Source organism: Lonchura striata, chromosome 15 (genome assembly GCF_046129695.1).
Source record: "Lonchura striata isolate bLonStr1 chromosome 15, bLonStr1.mat, whole genome shotgun sequence".
Classification (NCBI taxonomy): Eukaryota; Metazoa; Chordata; class Aves; order Passeriformes; family Estrildidae; genus Lonchura; species Lonchura striata.
The window spans coordinates 9,978,898-10,002,823 of NC_134617.1; the positions used below are offsets into that span (position 1 = coordinate 9,978,898).

Sequence of the window (23,926 nt, forward strand, 5' to 3'; positions counted from 1 at the left end):
TCTGATTTCTTTTTAAAATCCAAACCTTAAATCTGCAATTTCATATCGTCCTAAAGAAGGAAACCACAAAATAACAAATCCCTATGAGCCTTTGTGCACGGTTTGGGAGAAAAAGCTCCATTTATTTGCAAACACTGAAAATATTTTAGTGGTATTGGATTTAACAGGACAGAATGAAAGGTTCTGGAAAACCAACCAGTCTGGTCACTTATTTCCTGCAGAGAAAATAACAGAAAATAAAAAATAAAATCCCCTAAATTAGTAATGAAAGAGTCACTTCTGCAACTTCGTGCTGAATTTTGTGGAATGATTTTTTACTAAGCACATTTTCTCCTGGTCTTAGACCCAGTTTCCTAGAGTAGCCCATGTCTCTTTAGCCATCAGGGGCGTCCTGTCCTTTTCATGCTGAAGCCAATAGCACATCCAAACTAATTCTGCAAGCTGTAAGATTCTTTACAGGAAGAAACACAGAATTTGACATGTTTTATCAGGTCTTTTAGACTGCTCCTCTCCTGTTGCTAATTCTGAGTGCTCCATCACCTTGATACCCCACATATTCTGGTTCTGTAGTCCTGCTATGCCTCCTGCTCGTGCAAACATCCCTGTTAAAAACTAGATAAGAAATTATTATATTGGGTTTTTAATTTGGAAACGAGATGGAGAAGAGAGTGAATTAATTTTAACATTCGCCTCTCTTTATAAACATGGTTATGTGGCAATAGAAGGAACACCTCCAGAACAGCCCAAAGCCGTGCAGCACCTGCTGCGGCAAGTCACGGCGTCCCGCCGCAGACAATCCGGTGTCCCACGATGTTTGACGGCCACAAGGCGAGGGGCCAGCGGTCCCGGCAGCTCCGGGCAGCGCGAGAAACCATCGCCCCGAAGCAGCTCTCCCGAGCACGGAGCTGCCGGGGGCGGTCGGAACGAGGAGCGGCTCAGCAGCCGCAGCCCGGGTACCACCGGCCCCGCGAGCATCCCCCGGTGCTCCCGACCCCCGACGGCCCCGCGCCCGCGGCAGCGCGCCGGGAAGCTCCAGCCAAGCTCCAGCCCGGCCCCGTGCCCGCCGTGCCCGCAGCGCCCGAGGGGCGTCCCCGCTCCCCCCGGCCCGGGGCGGTCCCGCCGCCCGCACAGGTGCCGGGATTGGGCGGAATATGCAAAACCCGCGCTGACGTCAGGCGGCTCCGGCCCGGAGAGCAGAAATAGGGCCGGCCCGGGCCGCGCCGCGCACTGCCCGCACCGGCCCCGCCGCGCTCCGCCCCGGCTCCTCCCCAGGTGAGCGCCCCGTGGGTTTTCTGCGCCCTGCGTCCCCATCCCGTACCCATCCCGTGCCCATCGCCGCCCGCTCCCGCACCGCGCCGCTTCCCTGCGCGGTCCGCTCCGCGGGCGCTCTCTCGGTGCCGCCGCGCCCCGCCGAGCGCCCGCTCCGCGCCCGGGGCCGGGCGGGGTAACAGGTGTGTGCGTGGGGCGGGACGGGCAGCGAGCGGGGACCTCCTCCCCCGTGCCGCCCGTGGGGTGGGACGGGGCGGGCGCGGCTGCCGGCCCTGGGCCGCGGTGCCGCAGCGCTCGCCCCGCGGGCGGGCGCGGGTCGCGCTGCGGGTCCCGGCGCGGTCGCGCGTGGGGCGGCGGTTCCCGGCGCGGCCGCGGGGTGGCGGCGCGGGCCGGCGGCGGCGGCTGCCCGGCCGGGCCGGCCCCGCTGCCGCCGCGGCGCACGGAACCGTGCCCCGCGGCTGCTCCGTCCGCCGCCTCGGAGAAAACCTGCTTGGAAACCTTTCCTGCGGGCAGCCTTGAAAGCTGCGGCGGAATCTCTGCGAGGTTCAGGAGTTTGTTGGTAGTCCTGCGTCCTTGTTGGATTGATGCTCCCCAGATTTATTCTGGGGCATTGAAGTATCTTGGAGAATTTCAATGAAATGAAATCTAATCGAATTTAGTAAATGAAATATTTTCAAATACCTTTTGCTCAAATAAAAAGTCTAGTTTGTACTTAAACATCACAGCTGATCCCAATGAGTTCCTAATGTACTCAAACTTTAAGTATTTAACTGCGGACAGCTGACCGAGTAATTACTCAGTTTCATTATGTCTTGCCAAAACTATTGGCTTTTCTGCTTAATTTTGTAGCTTAGTTCTGTAGCACTTAACAAGAAATTATGGGCGTCAAAATTATTTTTCCAGCAATGGAAACGCTGCTTAGATAAGGCTGGAGCAATTGGAAAGGTTGATAGCAGGAACTAACGACCAGATTCTTATCTGGTTTTAATAGCGTCAGTTTGAATAGAGTTAATAGTTATGTCCAAATGCTTTCTTTTTGCTATAGCAGCAGTCAGAATTTCAGGTAATTAAGTTCAGCCTCTTTTTGATATGAAGCTTATTGGAAATTATTGAAAACCGTTGCAAACTATTGCAGTAATTTTTCAAATAAGCTGTAATTTAAATAGCCCTGAAACAAAACCAATAACTGCTTTTGGCAAATATTTTAATCTCATTGTGGTCACAGTAATTGAATTTGTAACACTTTTGTGTTGCAGAGGAAAAAAGTTGTGTCATCACTGCAGGCTTGTTTGATGTATGTCACAGAAATGCTTCAAACAGTTTGTGCTGTTCTCGAGTCAAAAGGCCAAGATGCTTAGTCCCTGTTGTTTTTCAAGGTGACCCTTTTTGCTTGAGTAGCACCCAAGCCTGTACCTAAAGACCTGTGCTTGTCTTTGGCTGGCATCTGCTTGCTGCTCTTCCACTGGAGACTTTGCAGCCATTTGCTTTAAATTCGAGGCTCTCCCTGTGTGTTGGTGCCTGCCCAGACCCATCTGGCCTTGGGCTGGGTGTTTTGCTGTTGCCTTTGTGTTTGAGCTGCTTCAGATGACAGTGCATAGCCTGGTGCTGCTGTACTTGTGGCGTGATTCTTGCTAGAGCAGTGCCAGCTGCGAGGAAAGCTGGAAGGGTGCTCTAGCTCAGAGGAGGAAACCACAACCTTCAGGTAAAACTTTATGGCTTTGCATAGTATATTCTTTATCACAAGTATATTCTTTATCGTTCTTTAAGTACAACTGCTTTTTTTTATGCAGATATTTCCATAGGCAAGCTTTGATTTCTCTGGACAATGATCTCCATACAAGCTCAAATCCAGCAAATCTGTCCCTCCCTTGAGCGAGGATAGGAAATGGATAGTAAAACTTGCCTGAGCTTACAGTGGTGGTCTGGATCTATTCAGTCAATTTGAGTTTTTCTGTTGACTTCAGGGAACTCTGAATCTGCAATCTGATAGCTGTATTGTATGGTGTAGCTGCAGACCAGGTTCTGCAAGGAGCCTTCCCTTTAGTTCAGGGTAAGGCAGTGCTGAGCTCTGGTTTAGGATGCCAAGTGACATGAAAATGCTGTGTGACTCCAGAGTAAGCTCTTGGTTGATATTTATGGTACATATTTGTTGCTTGATTGAGGCTATTAAGATATATAATGTGTATTAATGTGTCCTCCTCTTACTGTGACTGAGAGCAATTAGTGTGCTGTCAGCATGCAATAAAAATAAGCAATTTCTAAACTGACTGAAGGTGTTCTAGAAATGCTGTTTATAAAGCAACTGGGGTTTCTATCAGGTAGAGTCTGCCCATTCAGTTTCTTTGGTTCTACAGATCCTTCATGCTCTCTGTCAGTTGTTTACTAAATAGACATTAAACTAGTGATTTCCCTGTTTTGCTCCAGGATTGTTATTTCAAGCAGGATATGATTCAGAGGTCTCTAGAACTGCTATGTTATTTGTTGTGATGGCATCAACTGTGTGTACAAAATACTTCTATGACAGGAAAAAAAAAAACCCAAAACCCTGCGAGAAACAATGTTGCTGTGCAAGAGCAATTCATAAAGTAACAATGTGCTTGTCTCTTATTGATGTAGTGACTTTGGTTTATCAAATATTTATTTGTAGCCCCAGTAACATTACATCTGATGCTCATAATTGGAATTTAGAAAGACTAATAAATTTTGATTTCATCCTGAGTGCTCTCCATTCAGTGTGTTTACATTAGTGCCAAGAAAAGGCATTGCCTGAGCTCTGTGGGTGCTGTATGCTGTGCTCAGTCTAGTAATGGGGTGTCTTTGAGCAAACAAAATACCTGAGACTGTCACTGCTGGTGTACATGGTTGTGGCTCCGAAATTAGGAATGATGCACCAAGGCTTGGATATACCCTGTGGCAAATGCCTGGGATGAAAAAACTGCAAAATGAGTCTTGTCAAGACAAGGTATGTCATGGTGAGTTAATTCAGCTTGGCTGAATTTTGCCATTGGCAGGTAACCTGCTTCCTGATGTGTATGGCTCAAACCAGGCAGCAGCCTGTCCCTCATCCTGCAGAAATGCCATCACTTCATTAAGGGTCACTGTGCTTCATTAACAGGTCCATCTTGGCCTTCCTCAGCCATCTCAGAAACGGCTCCAGGCCTGAATATTCCTTTGGTATTTTAATTGTAGAAAGTAATGACACAGTCTTGTGTTGTGTTATTGTTATAGAGGAAGAACAGCTCCTGGCTGAGCTTCCAGGGCACCAGTGCAGGGTTGTGGTGTGTTAAACACAGGAGTTCCATCTGACACCACTTTGAGTAACTGCACCGGTGTTCTTTCCAAATTCATTAAAAAACTACACGAGACAAGAACCAGTGCTCAAAGTGCATGGAGATTTAGTGGGAATTCCTCCAGTTCCCCACACATGATGTGGGGCTATGGTAGGCTTTTGCCAGGGAAATGGTGCTGCTCTTGAGTGGAGTGAGTGTGGGAGGGTTTGGAAATGTCTCTGCCTGGGACAGAGGAATAGGAGTGCAGAAATCGGACCCAGGTGGGACTCACCTCTGTCATGGTTGGAGAAGCACGTCAGCCCTCTTCAGCACAGGATTTGTTTTGTGTCTTTCAGATTTGGGTGTTCGGTGACCATTTGGGCAGGTATCCTCATCGGGAGGATGAATGACTGTCCCTGTGTCTGCTGTCAGCACTGGCTCACCCTACACACCTGATCATAGCCAAGGGGGTGCCAGTGGCTGTATCTGCTCAAGGCAAAGTCCCCCTCTAAGTCAGAGAGGAATGATAATATTATTTTCTGTTACATTGCTGGGAGCCTCCAGCAGACAGAGAAGCAAAGGTGTGTGTCTGGCATTTTCCTGAAAATCTGCTGAGGGTGCAGGTGTGAGTCCCTGGCTGTGAGTGACCCTGTGCTACTGAGGGCTCTGGAGAAGAATAAAATTCACCCTTTGGCTTCTGCAGTACCACAAGACCATGTTCAGATATGGTTTGTGTCTGGCCACGGGAGTTACAGAAACCACAGGACTCTGGTTCTGCAGGTGCTGTGTGGCAGCAGGCTGGGAACAGCATGTCCAGAGGAAGATAGTTTTGGGGTAAAACTACTGCAATATGGGAATTCATTGCTAAAACACTGGAGACTGTAGAGCTCTGTAGGGACCGAGTGTGGACAGACACTGTCAGCTGAAGCCTCTGTGTTACCAAACCTGAGCTGGGTTTTGTTGCAAGATGAATGTTCTATAACTGTTCTCTTTTTTTTTTTTTTTAACAGACTTGAAATGATGACATCAAGGAGCTTTTGGTGCTCTCTTGTACTGCTGGGGGTTCTCCCACTGGTCACCAGGGGATGGATGGATGTGGACCAGAGCAGAAGCCTGTATTCGGATGTGGGGAGGTTGCATCAAGAGGTACTGTACACCTGCTGCTGCTGCAGCCACAGCTCCTGGGTTTCTGTTCTGGGGCTGTGGTCAGGCTCCCCATATTGCACACAGAAAACAATTGTAGGCTTATCCATGTATATTTGTATTAAACACCTCCTGAGGAGGTCAGTGAAAAGCAGTGAAACAGAAACTCTTACACTCATTTGGTACATCATTTGGAAGTCAAATTATGCATCTGGCTGTTGTGGAGATGCTGTCTTTGCCCCAAAGACTTTACAGTGTGTCATGTCCTGGAGCTGCTGAGAACAATGAAGCTAAATTTAGCAAGCAAACTGTCCTGTCTCTTCACTTGGGTCAGTGGACATTTAGGTGAAACTTAAAAAAAGCTCTTTTGAAGGAAAATTGAGCCATAGGTGGTTCTGAGAGAATCAGCAAAATTACTGCCCACAGTGTTTCCCTCCAGATCTACTGATGTGACACCTTTCTGAAGCACAGAGGAATAAAAAAGGGAGCAGGGAACAGTGACTGTAGTGAGCAGTGATCTCCTTCCTCCCCAGTGCCCGTCTTGCTGGGGCACTGACACTGGGGCAGGGCAGCAGTGCCTGCTCAGTGCTCAGTCCTGGGCTCAGGGAGTGCAGGAGCAGCTGAGCCTGTTTCCAGTGCTGAAGGTGACAGTGCTGGCTGCTGTCACAGGGGTGTGGATGGAGCAGTCCCTATCCCAGTGGGATGCTGGATTTCTGAGCCAGAGCTCAGCACTGCTTGTCGCACAGATGTACACTCAGATTTTCACAAGTGTGAGGCTGAGATGTGTGAATAAAGCCACAAAAATCTAGCACTGTGACTTTGAGCTGTAAATGATGAATGAATGCTGGAACAATTTTAGCTATTTAATTAGTTCCTGTATGCTCCCTAAATGGTTGCTCAAATGTCTGAAAGTGGGAGATGGTGCAGAAGGACAGGAAAAGGACACTTGGCTATTTTTTAGCTGCCATTGCCTTGAACACTTACGTGCTGGCAGACACATCAGTCAGTGCCTGGCTAATGATAAGCCCTTGATGGATTCATGTTGCAAATGGATCTGTTTAAGCCTCGGGATTTGGTTGTAGTTGGAGGATCCCATTTCTCCCAGTCACATTCTGTCTAAAATACCCAGTTATCTGCATTATCGTTTAAGCCAATTAAAAAAGTGCTGCTTAGCAGGGCTCAAAAGTAATTTCAATGGTGTTGGAGGCTCTACAGCTGTGAGGGGTGTTTCAGGTGTATTTTGTCCTTGATGTATCCAACCTGTTCTGTAAAAGTGAAGAACAGCTCCCTTCCACATCTCCACTGTTATTTTGCTGCTGTGTAGGCTCAGGTAGTACACTGGCACTTTGTTAAACCTGTTCTTGCAGAATCTCTCATCAGTGTTGCTTTTTTATTAAAAATTATTAAATATTTTGCATACTTGTGCAATTTAAAAAGTCTCATTCTTTACTAATTCACATTAGTTTTGATTTTTTTAAGAAAGTTGCTCTGAGGAATTAAATTCGTTACTCAATTTACTTTAACATAAATCATAAAATTATTATATTACTTGAAAGACACTAATTCATTTGATCTTTCTCTAAAGACCATAATGTTATTGTACCAATTACTTGATCTTGCTTGAGGTGGAAGTATCTCAGCTAAAAATGTATTTGCTCAGGTTTGCACAGAATTTAACAAGTGTGACTATTAAAATTATGAATGCACAAAGAATGCTGTTAAAATAGATTCAAGAAATGTAAGTTATAAATCAGATTTTTGAGAAAAGTATCTGTACAGAAAACTCATTTCCACAAGAAATAGTGTTTATACAATGTCGCACCAAACAACAAAATTAATCTGAAAACTCTGAGCATAACTTTCAGGTGAAACTGAGATAATCACCTTTTGAGATAAATAGAAGTTACTGTCTCTTGCAGAAAATAGTTAATACATCTAATAATAAAAGTCACCTGAAATCCTTTTCTAGCATTATAGGGCTTTGTTCAATTTTGAGCTCCTTACCCATGAGAAGTTTGTCAGGTTCCAAATTTTATGGTTTGATTAATTCATAGATCCATTAACATGCATTTAAAATACATTGAATCACAACTAGAAATACTCCTTGCAAGTCACTAATACTGCTTTAAAAATGAGTAAAATGTTAATTTACAGGTCAAATAATTTTGAAGTCTGCTCTGATGGAAAATTCCTGTGAACCTCATCAAAGCAAATACGTGGGTATGGGTCACTGACCTTCACTAATACTTGTTCTGATCTACATAGGAACAAGTTTACTGAATCAAAAACATTGCTTAATTTATGTTCAGATTGCTAAATCAATTTCTTCATGGTATGTGGTAGAATTATTGCAGCTGTGCTTTGAATTTATTAACGAAAATAAGACTACAAGGCTTTCTGATCAGAAACCAGTCCTCTAACAGTGGTGTGTGTTTTTCTTGATGTGCAGCCTTTCACCCCTCAAGTTTTTGGGGTGTTCCTGAGAAGAGGTTTCTTTTACTGGAATATTTTTAGTCCTGATTAGATAATAAATATGTATATGCAGTATGAAATTCCAGTTTTACAGAAAGAGCTAAAATAGAAAACCTAATTAAAAAAAGGGACATCATTAGTGTTTCACTGGAAAGCTGCAACATTCCTGGTTTGTATTAATTTTGGAGACTATTGCTGTGCTGTGTGAAATGTCTCATAGCCTGGTTCCAGGGGTTGCTGGAAAGTTCTTGAAGCTTCTGAGCATTGCATATGGACTTGAGTGAAGCTTCTCAGGGTTGAACTATGGTGGGACTAAATCCTATTGAGTGGAATATATGCCAAAATATCAGCCATGTAGTGCTCACTGCTCTGGGGTGTTGTTTTTGGACAAGTTTTTGCCTCTGCCTTCAGCAAGTCTGATTGCTGTTCAAGTTGGATGTTCTAGAGGTGACTACAATTCACAGGCAGCTCTGTGCTGGCTCAGAAGGGCTTTGGGTGGTCCATGATACACCAGGTGATGTGATCTGGGGTCACCTCTTCCTTCTAGAAAGTCTCAAAAAATGGAGATTTCTGTGTCAGTGTAAGTGGTAGTGAAGAGAGTTTCCAGTATGAGCAGAAAAGAGACAAACAATTGGATCTGAAATAACCCTGGAGTTTGGGTTTGGAGGAGAACTTGGCCAGGAGGTTCTGATGGAAAGCCAGCAATGCTGTTCTGCTCAGTCTCTACTAGGTAATCCACACTATTAGCTCAGGCTGGTTTTTTTCTGCTTCCTGGGGTATTTTGCAAAGCATCTTATTAAATACTGAAATTTGAAAGCCAGCTTCTCCCATTCCCTGCTTTCTCTGTGAGAGGCTGATTTCCTGTGCATGCTGAAGCCAAGCTGGTTTTGCCATGGTTCTTGGGGCAGACCTTGCATCTCCTTTGGTGAACCTAAAATGAGCAGAGCAGTGCTGCAGGTCTTCACCAGCCCTTCCAGGAGCAGAGCTCCTCTAACACAAGTTATCACAGAGCTGCTTTTTGGAAATTCAAATTTTGTGTTATGTTTTCTAGGGCACTGCTGGTGGGTAGCTTGAATAATATTGTCCTAGCTTGATAGTGTGAAAGTGGAGAATAATCCTGTGTTGTGGTACATGAAGAGTAGTTTTGTGCTGCATTTTTAAGTATTTGGATGTCACCAAGCTCCTGAGCAGTAACAGTGAAGGCTGGCAGGTGTTCTGTGGTCTGTTTAGGGCTACAGAACCATATCTGTGGTTTCTAGAAATACTTAATTGCTTTAATTTGCCTTTCATGCTGTGCTATTTTTGCCACCCATCCTCCTACTTCAGGAGTCTCAGGAACCCATGCACAGTCCCCCACGCTCCCGTGGGGAGAAGAGCTGTGTCCCTGGGGGAGCTCCCAGGTGATGCTCCATGTGCTCATTTTTCAAGGCACTATAACCTTCTTCTTGCTGGCATTTGGCAGGTATTGGCTATCCATTGTTTTTGTTCATTAATTATTACTTGAAGAAGAACATAGATTCCCATCCCTGGAAGTGCCCAAGGCCAGGTGGGATGGGGCTCTGTGCAGCCTGGTCTAGTGGAAAGTGTTCCTGCCCCTGGCAGGGGGTTGGAATTGAATGATCTTTAAGTTCCTTTTGAATTCAAACTATTCTTTGATTCTATGGCACCTGAACTACTCAAAAATCTCCAAGTATAAATGTACAGCAAACAGCTGGATCAGACCAGCCCTTCAATGCCCTCATGCCTAGAATAAAGCCTTTCTATGGAGTCCACTCACAAGCCTCAACTGTGCTTGTCTAAGAGAATCAATTATTGTTGATATTTCTAGTTATATTCAGATTCTTAAATGTTGCATCACCTACTGCTGCATCTGAAGATGACAGTAGGTTATTCTGGGCAACAAGGGATTCATAGGGATGATTTTGGGCTCCTTCCCCCAGAAAAGTCATGTTTGCTAATCTGACAGACTAGGAAGGGATTTTTTTTCTGAAGCAAGGTAAAAAATTGCAAAGGTTCTTTTTTGATAAAAGCTTTTTGCTTCTAATTCAAATATAGACACAATTTCAGAGGATCAGCTTGGAATAAACCAGACACAGTGTATAAATTTTCAGCTGAAGATCTAATATCCTGGTATTTATTTTAACTGTTAATAATATTAATGTATTATCTACTATTTGAGTGTTCTTCCTGCTTTTCAGTTTGGAGAAAGGAAGAAAAGAATCAGATTTGAATTTAAATCTATACTGTGCTACAGCCTGCTGTTGCTTCAAGCCTTAATGAAAGTACAGGGAGACAAGACTTAAGTTTATTTTTCTATCACTTTGGTGTATAGTGATAATTCACTCCTTGTTACCTACATTTATGTGGTATCTCTAACAAGCAGTAATTGCTTTTTTGTAGAGCATCCTAAATCTTAACAGGTATCTTATCCCTGTGGAGATGAGAAGCTTTTGCTCTGAGTGCTGGTTACCTGAGCATCTGCAGCTCAAGGTGCTGTGAAATGTTTTGATAATATTTATAATAGGCATGTTGAGGTCCTTCCTCTACATCCCCAACCTCCCTCTCTGCTTTCTTCTGTGTACTCAGAGGGCTTAATAAGTTCTGTATCTTAATAAATGCTGTATCTTACGGGATGCTTTTGTACTTGACTACTAGAAGATGTGAAATTTGGAACAAGGCAGGTGCTGTACACATGAATAACAGCAGAAAATTGGAAGAATTTTGGCTTACATGAGTGGTTATAGCTCAATAGTGAGTGTCAGGGATTGTCAAGATGCATCTAAAGCATGATCTGAAGATGAAACCCACTTGTTTGCAGTCTCCTGCAGAACAGAAATCCTGCTTCCTTTATGTTTTTTTAAGCTTCTGGTAGGATGCAGTGTGTGATAGCTCGGGGTGGTCCTGCACTGCCCAGTTTCCTGGGAGCTTTCCAGTCAAGAGAACAAGCCCCTGCTGCTGCATGGAGCAGTTTGTGGTGCATTGGATGTTAATGACCTTGAATTTTGGGTATTTGGATGCTGTCTCTGGGAGCAGAGGGAGGTGGGCTCATGCTGCCTGGCTCTGTTCTGAGCTGTGGCACTCACTGACTGCAGGAATCAAATTTCAGGAAGTTTTTCTCATATCACAGTTGAGCAGCTGTGAAAAATCATACTGAGATGGGAAAATGCTGGTATGATGCTGAAGAAGAAAATAAGACCAGAGTAAATCATGTTGCAAAAATAAAAGGAATCAAGGCAGTCTTAACTTGGTTATGATATGACAGAGGGTTAAATTTTCTGATACTCTATTCAGAAGCCACTCAGCCTTAAAAGACTGAATGTTGAGTAATTTTTTTCCCCAATTGTAGCATACTCTCCCTTTGAAACAAAGGTTGTAGCATTAGTTTTTAATGGAAGACAGTTTTACTTGAAGTACTTTTGACCACCAAGAAGGGGAACTCTCAGTTTTTAGATCAGAAGGAGTATACCCACAAATACAGGATTTCTAAAAACAGCTATCCCATGCGCTTCCCCATCACAAGGTGGAAATTTATGGAGCTATACCTTGGTTTCTCATCTGAAGTCCAGAACTAATAGTGAGTAAAATCAGAGATGCAGTAATTATCTCAATTAGTTACCGTATGGATGAGCAGATGATGCTGTGTGATGTGAGACATCAGAGTTCCTCTGTGTTCATACCAGACAGTACAAATCCAAACTGCCAGTGTCCGTACTGATAGCAAGCTTTCTCCAAACAGGAGCATGTGATCTATTTTTTCTTCATGTCTGATCACATAAAAAAAGGGAGAAAATCCTGATTGTCAAACTAAGCTGTGTATTAGTCATATACTGTGCAGATACTCCAGTCCCCAGGCAGAGCATCCCACCAGCCCTGCACTGAGTGTCATTTCACAGAATGGTTTGGGTCAAAACTCATCTAATTCTACCCCCCTGTTATAGGCAGGGACACCTTCCACTATCCAGGTTGCTCCAAGCCCCTTTTAGCCTGGTCTTGGACACTTCCAGGGATGGGGCAGCCACAGCTTCTCTGGGCAGCCTGTGCCAGGGCCTCCCCACCCTCACAGGGAGGAATTTTTCCCTAAGTATCTGAATCTATCTTCTTTGCATGACCCCTCACTGGAGATAAGGAGAAGGCTCTGAAGGGAGTAAAAAAATCCATGGCATGGTAATCTATTAATAGGATCAGCCACTTCTTTATTAATTTGCTAAATGAGTTAGGACTGTATATTTAGAAATTGTACAGCAGTTAGGCTGATCCTGAGAGCAGGTCCCTGGAGACCTGGAATGTGCAGAGGTAACATCTGATTTATTGTGAGACCCAGCATGAGCCCAGCTGCAGTGACTGGCTTTGATTTATCTGCTTGTGCTGCCTTGTCTCCCACAAAGGGTCTGGTAAGGCCAGCAATGCAGGGAACTTGTGGATCTGGAGTGTTACCTGTTCTTCTGCATCTCTTCTTCTGCTGCACTGTTTTATTGGTTTTTGCTGCTGGTTGTGGGTTTTGGCTTTTTTTAAGTTTTGGGGTTTTTTTGCCAAGTCCCCTATATTGAATTTTGGTTATAAAAAGGGATGCCTTTTTACAAAATCTAAATCAGTATTAAAGGGCGAGAGACCGAAATCATTGCAAGGTTATCCGATGGATTATTGTGCTTCAGGGCAGTTGCCATCCCTTTGCTATCTGCTTTGGTGATCTGTGCTCAGCATCATTACCTGCTGGGATCAGAGGCAGCAACAAGCAGGGATGGGAAATGCACAGCTATGTGAAAGTTTCTTAATACTGAATTCATCCCAGAAAGTTTTCAAGGCCAGGTTGAACCCAGACCTAGTGGAAGGTGTTCCTGCCTGTGGCAGGGGGTTTGGAACAAGATGATCTTTATTGTTCCTCCCAGCCCAAACCATTCTGTGATTCTATACAAAACAACCCCAAAGTGGTTTTGCTGCTTGCATCCATTGCTAATGACCACTGGAAAACCTGTTTGTGGCATGCTGGCAACTGTTTTGTGTTTGTATTCCCTCTGTGTTGTTGTGTTTTAACTCTGAACAATGACGTCCCCAATGCTCTGTGTTCGTTATGAATGAAATCTGATTTATCACGAGTGCTCTGCTCATCCATGGACCCATGACTGATTGTTAATCAGGAGATATAAACTCGCTCTTATGCCTTGGCATTCCTTCTGTAAGAGCAGAAAAGGCTTTGTGCAAGCCAGTTGTTAAATGGCATCAGGTTCACACAGGTGTTGGTACAACACACTGCAGCTACAGGGGAGTGAAGCAGTGTGACAGCAGGTACTGAACTCCATTTGATTTTGATTTTCACCCCTCCTAATCCAGGTAGAAATATTTATCATACTCTGGGGTGCTCAGTCGTCTGTAGATGCAGATTTACTTTAGCTATATGTCTGGTGAAAGGCAATCCAGAAGCAAACATACTACATTGATTTCCACATAGTGATTAGGTACTTCAGATACACAACAGAAGGACCTTTGATTCTGTTCTCAATTGAACAACATTAAAAAGTAGGAAATAGGTGCTAAAAGTGAACCTTGACAAATAAAACTGTTGTATTGCACTAATGAAATGCTATTTAAAGCAGTACATGAAGAAGCTTTTTAGAAGGAATGGAAAATCCAAAACAGTTTTTTCCCTTCAAAGCAGATGATTTATGCTCTGATAAAATTAGATTTTTAGTTAAAGGAATTTGCAGTCATTAAATGGTGCTCATGAAATAAGTCTCATTTATAACCATCTGCTTTATGGCTTCTGCAGAAAAGTATTCCTCAGGCAATGCATTCAAGAACTTTGGTGTCATTTTTATCAAAATAGTTTGGTTCTCTACTGGTAACACTATTAAAATCTTTGAAATCTCTATGTGATTTTTTTTTTTTAACTTGAGATCAGTATCATCTTCAAGAGAAGTCTACCTGGAGGTGCTATCTTTTTGTACTGTACTTCAAGCCCTGCTGTGGCTGCCAGGCATTTTTTCCATTTTTTTGTCTACCCTCCAGAAATTTTGAGCATTCTCAGTGTTTTTGGAGGTTTCTCCAGGGAAGGGATGATTTGGGGACACACCAAGTGCTGCTGTTGTCCCAGGAACAAGAAGTGATGGCTTGCAGCTTGACCTGGTGTTCTCCCACTGCAGTTCCAACAAGCTTTTCTTCTGAACCCAGCATCTGGTTTTTTGGATAGTTTATATTCATCAGAGCTTACAATTATAAAGGGAACAGAATAAAAGAAGGGAAACTTTGAAGACCATCCTTTGTCTTTCATGATGTCTGTGCAGACATGGAAATAACAAAAGGGCATTTTATAAAAGTGAGATGAAACTTGGATGTTTGTTTAATAGAGCCTTGATAGTCTATTTCCTTTTGATCAATATAATAGTTGTAATTAGTTTTAGTATTTCTAAGCTTTTGAACTGCAGAAAATTCAAACAGCTTGTTAGTCTGAGGGACTCTGGGGAACTTTAAAAGTATTCTTCCCTTTTGCATATATTGCATGTACACAGGCCTAATGATAGTAGCTGTAGCTGAGTTTTTTTATCCCATGCCCCACCTCTCAAACTAATATTTTGAAAAGCTCAGAGAGGTCCCTGGAGTATAACTGCCTGCACAGCTCAGAGCTCTGCTACATAAAGAGGATAAATGCTTTGAAGTCTGTATTAATCTTGAATGCCATTTTATATATTGCTCAAGATCACTGAGGTGGTATCCTACAGGGAATAATGACAGTATTTTTATAAGCAAATATATATTTTTTTTTTTGTTATCCCATTCAGCTTACTTGAAGGGTGCCAAGGAGAGCATTTCTGGTATTCTGATGCTTCTCTGATGTGGTGGAAGCTTTGTTTTGAGGAAGGCAGCTTTGGCTGTGTGGAGGAAGGAGAAGCAGCATCTGCTGCACGAGTGATGGCAAAGGACAGGACAAACTGTCACCGTGTTTGGGCAGGACACGGGCCATGTGAAGTGGCTCCTGGGCTGGAGGAAACCTCAGCTGTGGCTCTGTCCTGCCCTGGGATGTTCTGGGAGGGGGCAGGAGGCAGAAAAAGGCATTTGTGTAGGGGTCAGTGGGGTCATACAGCACTGCAGAGCCTTCTCTTCTCCAGGCTGAACACCCTCACCTCTCCCTGCCTGTCTCCACAACAGGGGCACTCCAGATGGTCTTCACAATCCCACTAGCTCTAATATTGGCTGCAAGAAGTAACTCAACAATGAAAATATTTGTAATTAACCCACAAATAGTGTTACTGCGTGGAATTAAATATTTATTCCTCTGAAGTCTCACCATTAATATAAGCAGATAGTGTTGCCTGGGAATGCAATACCTTTTGAAACAGTGTTGTTTTAAACAAGATTCTATATTAGATATGGTTGTGATGATTTGCAAAAACGTGATATGCAGAAATATGTAGGTGTGCGTGGATAGAAATGAGAACTCAGCTTTCAGCATGATTAGTCCAGTGGCTTTGAAATTATTAAGATATTTGAAGAAGTCTCTGCTAAAAATATCTGTAATGGCTCCTCCTTCCTCAACCCCAAGTCTTTGGTGTAGTAATAATAACCCTCCTAACTGCTCCCTTTTAACATAGTAGAGGGAAAAAAATCCATTTTCAAGACAAATGTTGTGCTTTACAATGTAATTTATCACACGGTGGCAAGTCATTTTAGGTGTTATATTTATCCATTAAATATCTGTGGACAAACTGAAATGTGTGCTTGTATTTGCTCCTCAGTTATTGTATTGAGCTTCATAGATGCTTCCCTGGGTCAGTGACTGAAGTTTTTAGGGGGGGTTGTTCATCCTGCCTTTGAAAAATTCTTGCATTTAATAAAAAACACCACAAAAAATTCTCTTTTTCCTTATAGGACTCCAGAAGGTTTGAAGTTACAAGAAGAAAAGGTAGGAAAACTGGTTTTCTTTCAGTGTGTGTGTTGGTGTTGAGTATTCTTGTAGTAACTTTTTAAAACAAGCATGAGTTCACACACTTGAAAGGTTGTGGTGCTGTGCCTTTTCCAACAGTCTGTGCCTGGTGCTTGTCTGACAGTTCTTAGTGTTGCAAATTGGAGAATTTTTTTTCCAATTAAAAGCTGCTCTTTTAGCACAGAATTGCATGATGATGTTGGGTGTGCATGTCAAAGTTTGGGTGCTGGCAGGACATTTAAATGGCTTTAAGCTGAAGGAAGATAATTTAGATCAGATATTAGGGAGAAATTCCTCCCTGTGAGGGTGGTGGGACCCTGGCACAGGCTGCCCAGAGCAGCTGTGGCTGCTCCATCCTGGAAGTGTCCAAGGCCAGGTTGGAGGGGGCTTGGAGGACCCTGAGATAGTGGAAGGCATGGCAGGGCATTGGAACTGGATGAATTTAAAGATCTTTACCAACCCAAAGCATTCTGTGATAAACTCAAAAGCTGGATAATTTCAGGGAAAAGGAAGTGCAGACAAGGCTTTCCATGCCTTGGCACACCACAGCTCCACCCAAAGGGGCATTGGTGCCCTGGGCTCTGCTCCTGGGGACTCTGCTGCCTCAGAAACTAACTTGCTTCTGCCAGGAGTGGCTCTTTGATGGCTCCTGGCAGCTGGGGGAGAATTGGCCATCAAAGAGCTCATTCTGGTTATCATTAATTTTGATTTTGTTCAGCAGATGTTTTCTGGATCAGGTAGTTGCTTTCCTCATCTGTCTTGGTAGAATGTGAAGCAGGTGGCACTCTGCTGTTCAATGGATTAATGCATTCCCTGTTCCCTTCCAGCAGCTTCTTGAATTGTTTCAGGCATCCTGTATGTTGGGAAGAGGTTGTAACTACCAAAGTTTTATGCATAAGCAAAGAAGGTCAGGTCCAAGGGTAACTTGTCATTTGGGCAAGTAATTTCCTTTTTTTGTGTGTGTGTTTGTGTTTTTGTGGTTTTTTATTCTTCTGTGAGGCTGAGGCAGCAGAGAGGCCTGAATTAATCAAAAATACAGCTGTTACTAAAGGTGAAATCTATTTAGCTGCCCACTGCATGTGTATGTTTTATCAAACTTCTGCCACTCTTAATGAAGAAATGCAGTTCTGTTGTACTTCCCTTGGTCTCAAACTGAGGAGGGCTCTTGGGAGGGTCGGGCTGCTTTGGGATGCAGGAAAGCCTCTTGGTGGTGTGGGTGTGGATGCATTTCAGCCACGCTCTGGCTGTAGTTTGTGGTGCAGTTCATCACAGGCACAGAGCCTGAACCCAGTCTTGTGGATGTACCTGTAGTCCTTTTTCAGATATGAGTTCTATTTCCAAAACTTCACAGTGAAAGTACCCAACACATATGAGAGCTTAAAGATAGCAATTCTTGAAATTTGATTGAGTTTACAGATCTTGTGCTTGGAGAATGTAACTTCAGAGCAATAACTGAATTTGGAAGTCAGTGCCTGAAGACACCAAATTTCCAGGCTAAGTAAGGCTCATTTCTCATTGCTTTCAGAGGATGGGTAAGACTTAACTTTTATTTTGCGGAGTAAAACCGTAATATATTTTCAGAAGTGAATTCAATATAATGGACTTCTGTTAGAAGCTTCATAGACCCATGAAGGGGATGTGAAGGCGATGGCAACTGAGGGAGTTAAGATGTATAGATAAATTTGGCTTATGCCCAGCGAGGCAATATGTGGATTATCAAGTCTGTGTGAAGAACTGCAAACTCAGAAGTCAAGAAAATGGTAACCTCTTGATAACAAAAGCCTGTGGATTTGCAGAGCTACCTCGGGATTTTCAGCAATGTTTAAGTATCTTCCTCTCTGGAATTATTCCTCAATAGTGCCTATAAAATAATTCAACTAAAGTCTCCTTCAGAAACCCGTTCAGTATTAAAATGTGCACAGAGCAGATATCATTTGGTGTCAGGAAAAAAAATAACAAGAGGGTCAGAATGTTTATTATGCACACAAAAGGGTTTCTTCTTGATCCTCTGATATGGTATGAGGTGATTTTGATGAGGCCTTTTTCCTCCTAAAAATGGTAATTTTTGCAGATAATGGTTTTTATCTGAGGAAATGAGATGGTTGGAAGAGATTGGGAGTTGGAGGTTTATCCCTATTCTGTTCCCTTGGTAGAAATTTTGGCTTTCTCTTAAAAAACTGAAAAACTAAAAAACAGCTCGTAGAAATACCTACAAATGTGAGAGCTCAGCAGACTTACTCTGTATCTGCTTTTATTATCCCAAGCTTATGGATGATCCAAGATGATTTAAAGGAAGAGCTTTTGGTGAAAGGAGGGGCAATCCTAGTTTAGACTTTTCAGAATTTTTCTTTATTTTGGGATGAAAGGTTTGAATCCTTTAGATTTAAAGCAGACACTTTTCTTTCAAAGGGAACAAAGCCTTGATTGTTGTTGAGCATGAAAACACTTTTTTCTTTTTTAGTTGTGGATGAGTGTAGTTAAACTGTGAGGTTTTGGTTTCCAAAGTGTCAGGATTACATATGCTGGGAAAATTTTGAACCTGCTCCAAAGCCCATTACAGTCAATGAATGGTTTTCCTTTGACTTTCGTGGCATGAGATCAGCAGTAATTACATGATCTTTTAATTGCTGTGGTATGGAGGAGTGATGCTTCCCTGACTGCAGCTGGCAGCCAACTCTCAGTGATGTTTGGAGACTGGTTTTCTTCTCAACTGAAATGGAAATGGCTGCAGAACTGTTTTGTTCCTGGAATGCCTAACTGGTGTGCAAATATTACCCTTTTTGGCTAAAAATAATTTTTTAATCAAAAAAAAAGTCAATCTGGGATTTGATAAGAAGATGCAGGAATATTTTTCTAAATTCACTTGAAATTTGGCTCTGAGTTGGTCACACATTTTACCCACTGTGGTATCTATCCATGTTATGCCCATGCAATGGTAACCAGAATATGAGTAGGGTGCCAGGTTTTGTGTTGTGCTTTGAAAACCATCAAAAAACTCCCAACCAGCCAAAAAACCTCTAAACACAAGCTCAAGAAACCCCAGCATGCGATAAACAAGGGTAGGATTTGAATACCATCACTCTATGTTGCTCTGTTGAACAAAATCATAGGGCAAGTTTGGGCACGTTGATATTTTTTCACTATCTGAATCTTTTATCTTTTCTCATTTTTGTATTAATTTTTCATAATTTTTCCTGCCCTTAGTGCTGAGGAAAGGGGAAAGGAGCCACAAGGGGAATACCTGCACTCTCCTTGCTGCTGTCCAGGGCAGTGTAAGACTGCAGGGGAGCAGATGGGGAAGAGCAGAACAGGAGCTGGGAAAAGCAGCAGTTTGTGCAGATCATGTGGACACAGCAGGCATTTAGTGAAAAGGACAAAGAGAACAGTGAAAAGGGTGAAGTGTCAGAATGGTTGGGCTTGGAAGGGACCTCAAAGCCCATCCCATTCCACCTCCTGCCACGGGCTGGGACACCTTCTGCTATCCCTGCCTGCTCCAAGCCCTGTCCAGCCTGGCCTTGAACACTTCCAGGCATGGGGCAGCCACAGCTTCTCTGGGCAACAAGTGCCAGTGTCTCACCACCTTCACAGGGGAGAATTTCTTCCTAAAATCTACATAGTCTGAGGAGAAGTGCCTGTGCAGGAGCCTCTGAGACTGAAGGGTGTGTGTTAGATTGCAAGAAACAGGACCAAGCTTGTAGAGAGCACCTGCAGACATTGGGCTGGACAGTGGCAAGGTTTAATTTTAAAGATTGGTGACTTTTCCCTGTGTAATGAGTGTACATGAATTCCTAATACACCTGTTGCTGTGAATTACACCATACAACTTGTACATGTAAAAGCCACATATTTTTTTGCCTATCAAAATCCCCATGTCTGGCAGAACAGAGCCTCCAGTGGTTTCCCCAATTATTTTAATGGCAAGGACACAGGAACTAATTCTGCAACTTCTGGAGCTAACAAATGTTCCCATTTCTGTTGGCACTGTGGGGCTGAAGGATGCTGAGTACTAGAACAAATTGTCTGCTGAGTACAGCTATGCCCAAGCATATGTATAGTCACATTAAGCATAAAGAGCCAGGTCTTCAGTAGATAGAAATAAGCAAAGCTCTGCTGAATTAATGGACCACCTTTGCTTTTTACCAGCTGAGAATTTAACCCAAGCACTTAAAACTTTTAATTTGTTTTTATGTTGTTCACAATCATCCGTTCAACAAATTAGTGTCAAAAGATGCTTTTGAAACCATTCAGCCAAGAAATGTTCAAGCAAATTGCTTCTGCTGTGACCATATAATCTTATTAAATGAGATGCAACTCTAGATTTATTCAGACAGATGACATCATACTGCCATAAAGATACAAACTTTAAATATCTGGCTTGAATTAAAACTTCTTTGAATTGACACTTCTCTGAAGTTTTCACAAGCTCTGTGTTGTGGATGTCCTAATTGTATATATTTATTACAGATACACAATCCTCATTGTCACACTGTGGTTCCTAATCACAATGTGGAGCAATAGAATGTAGTACACCCTGAGCCTTCTCAAGTCACCAGAGTTTTATTGAAAAATCTCTGCATCAATTAGCAGTGGTAGAGGATCCAGCCAACAGCTTAAGAAATATTTCATTATTCTCCACTTGACATCAATTTTTATGTCCTACGTGAAAAACTGACTCATGCTTATAAAATAGTAATGCCCTTCAGAAATTCTATTTACTTTGTCCTTTATTTTCGCCCACTTCAAATGCTTGCCTCTCCATGGAAGATGACAGGCACTCCAAAATTGGCAGGAATGATAAGTTGCTCTCCTGAAATCCTTCAGGAGCACAAAGTGGTCAGCTGTAATTACTTTTGTAGTAAATAAACTATTAATTTCCCATTATGTTGTTTTTTTCCTATTACTGGAATAAAAAAAAAATCTGTGTTTTTTTCCCTACGACTTGGTCAAAACCCACCAAAAATCAGTAGCTGTGCCTATGTTGCTTTTTAGAAGAAACTGTACCCCCAGGGTCTTAGTTGTCTGGCTATCCCTGTTACATCCAGATGATATAATATGAAAGTAAATATTTGTATGTATATGTTCTGCACACAGTTGGGTGTTCAGAAACACACTCGCTGTATTTCAGGACATTCCTCCAAAGTCTGAGGAACAACTTTTACATTAAAACAGTCATCCTGTTTTGTTGATTCACAAGATGGAATATTTTCCATGATTGTTATACTAGTTTTAACAATTACTCAGTCTTTACTTCAAACAAAGTTTTTTGTCTCTGCCCATCTCAGCTGCTTTATTTTCATAGAAAGTTTTATTATCTCTGGCTTTGCCATTCACTGACAACATATGCTTTGAAGTCTGTTACTCAGGGAGGGTTTTTTGGGTCAAGATATTAGTCTGATGTTTAGAGCCTGTGTTTCCAAGGTTATGAAACCACAGTTTCTCAGCTTTTTTTGTACTTCATCCCACTTGAACAGCCTAGCCCTAGTCAGGAAGGGGCAAAGCTATTTGCTCCCACACACCTATTAGCAGTGGTGTTTAATTACAACTTGGCATATTTCATGCTCTAAAGTGACAGGAATTAAATAGGGAGTAAAACCATGTGGAGGGGGAAGAACCTCAAATAATCAACACATTAGCCAGTGCTGGGCACAGTAGTAAATTAAACAGGAATGTGAGTGCTCCTGGGCAGTCTTGCTATTGTTTTTGTATTGCACATATGTCTGGGAGGAGGAGCAGAGAATTGCAGCTTAGCCAGGGAGTGTCTGAGCAGCTCCTGAACCAAGCAGGGCTGGTCCTGGTGGTCACATTAGGTTGACAAATGACTGTTCACAGAGGTGGAATACTTCTGAAAATGTGAATGCAGCCATGGCTTAGCCCAGCTTTGCCATAAGAATAGCAAACCCCTTGCGTGCCCAGCTCTCTGACTGGTGGAAACAGTGGTTTTGCAGAGTTAAAGTTCCTGTAAATGCATCTATCAGTTTCTGTAGTTGACTACTTTGGGGCAGGAGGAAGAATGAATTCTCTTCATGGCAGAATGGGCATGACTGTTTAGTAAGTAAATATAATAGAGTGTGGCTTTGCTAGAGCAGCAGATTGATGGACCTGAAGGAGCTGAAGTGAAAACTTCTTGAGTGGCAGGAAATGGGGAAACTTTCCCAGCAGCAGGTCGGATTAAGGAGATTGTGGACAGGCTTAGGAAGTGGACAACTTCAGTTCCCAGTGCGGGAAGAGAGAGAAGATGGAGATGAGCCAGAGATCTATGAGACCCTGTGAGGATTTACAGGGAGATACAAAATAACATATATATGTATTCCATACCGCTGTACATCATAAATAAATATCCCCAGTGCGGAGTGCTGGAGTTGGATGTGCCTGAAGGCATCTCTCTTTTTCCATCTGAAATCAGAACAAACTCTGCTGATTTGGCAGCTGAAAAAGGTGCTTGTGCTGTTGGCTTCTGTCAGCCCTCGACCTCACAAACTTTTCTACTTTTTCCATCTAAACTGGGAAGTCTTTTGGAAGATGCTGCTTTGTCCTACAAACCTTGTTTTGGCTGCATCTTCAGCCTCTCCATAGCACTTTTCTCCAGCTGACCTGGAGCTGTAAAGCAGGGCTAGTTTGCACTGGTCTTCTAAGATAACCTGTCTTTAAGAATAAGAGGACATATTTTCATACAAAAGGGCTTTTCTTAAGTATCATTAGCAGCAGCAGCCAGGTTGAAATACACAGTGAGGTTTGAAGTCATGTTAGATTTCATTTTTTGTTGTTGTTCTCAATGGTGCATTGTTCTTTCTATGAAATTCTACTTTTTGTGTCCACCCACATAACTCTGGTGAAATGCTGTTGTTGCAGAGTGCATTGCATAATGTGGAAGCCACTCTCATATGGAGCAGAAGTGTGATGTACATAATTGTATATGATACTGAAAGTTGCAAATGCACTGTAAATCCAGAATTTTCAGCAGCTATAACATAAACTCATTTGTAAGGGTTGAATAAAAAACTGGCAGTAGATGTTTCTGGTAATGGCAATATAATGTAATGAGCAAGCACTATCCAACAAATCAGTTTATCCAGCATGTCTTAGCTATTAGAAAAATGAGTAAACTCGGACTTTCAGAAAAAAGGCCCAAAGTCCAGGATTGCTTCTGGGTCCAGTCAGATTTTTGAGTCATGGTTTTTGAACATGCTGCTAGTCTGCTTAATATGTGTAAGAGCATGGTGCATTTTCAATTTCAGACTTAATAGGTTTCAACATGCCATTTCTTCCTGAACTGAGCTTTAACTGTAAGGCAGAGCAATTAGGTTAATATTACTGGAGCTTCAGCTCACTGCTCAAATATGAGCTAAAAATAAGAGAGGAATAACCCTCTTTGTGCTCTCTTAGTTCAGGTACTTACTCCCCCGTGGTCACGGCCTCGGTGGAAGGTGGAGGTGCTGAGCCTGTCACTGGTTAGCCCAGCTGGGGTTTATGGCAGGGAGGCTCTAGGGGAGCTCTGGTGGCTTCTCCTGGAGCTGACATGGGCAGGGGCTGAGGCCAGCAGTGATCCTCGCAGTGCTTAACTGTGGGGCTGTTACATTCCTGCACCATATCCTGCTCCAGCCAAACCCAGCAGAATCACAGAATCCCAGAAGGGTTTGGGTTGGAAGGGAGTTGAAAGGTTATCTCATTACAGCCCCCTGCCATGGGCAGGGACACTTCAACCATGCCAGGTTGCTTCAAGCCATGTTCAGGCTGGTCTTGCCAGGGATGGGGCAGCCACAGCTCCTCTGGGCAACCTGTGCCAGGGCCTCACCACCTTCACTTTTTTACTAATAGGATGTGAAGAATGAGCTGTTCAGGTGTTTGGGGCCACAGTCTT

General features: G+C 43.1%; 1 protein-coding gene across 7 annotated transcripts in view; it reads left to right on the forward strand.

Moving 5' to 3' along the window:
- Positions 1-1,167: 1,167 nt before the first annotated feature.
- FSTL4 (follistatin like 4) overlaps positions 1,168-23,926 on the forward strand; it is a 214,351-nt gene continuing 191,592 nt past the window's right edge. For 2 of the 7 annotated variants that reach the window (XM_021549484.3, XM_021549488.3), the window contains exons 1-3: positions 1,174-1,272; positions 5,549-5,684; positions 16,014-16,047. In XM_021549484.3, coding sequence (XP_021405159.2) covers positions 5,556-5,684; positions 16,014-16,047 — 163 coding nt within the window. In that variant the 5' untranslated portion in view covers positions 1,174-1,272; positions 5,549-5,555. Of the gene's footprint in view, positions 1,273-1,364; positions 1,452-1,896; positions 1,928-2,848; positions 2,972-5,548; positions 5,685-16,013; positions 16,048-23,926 lie in introns of those variants that run through there. The other 5 variants (XM_077786694.1, XM_021549486.3, XM_021549485.3 and 2 more) reach the window with 5 other exon arrangements.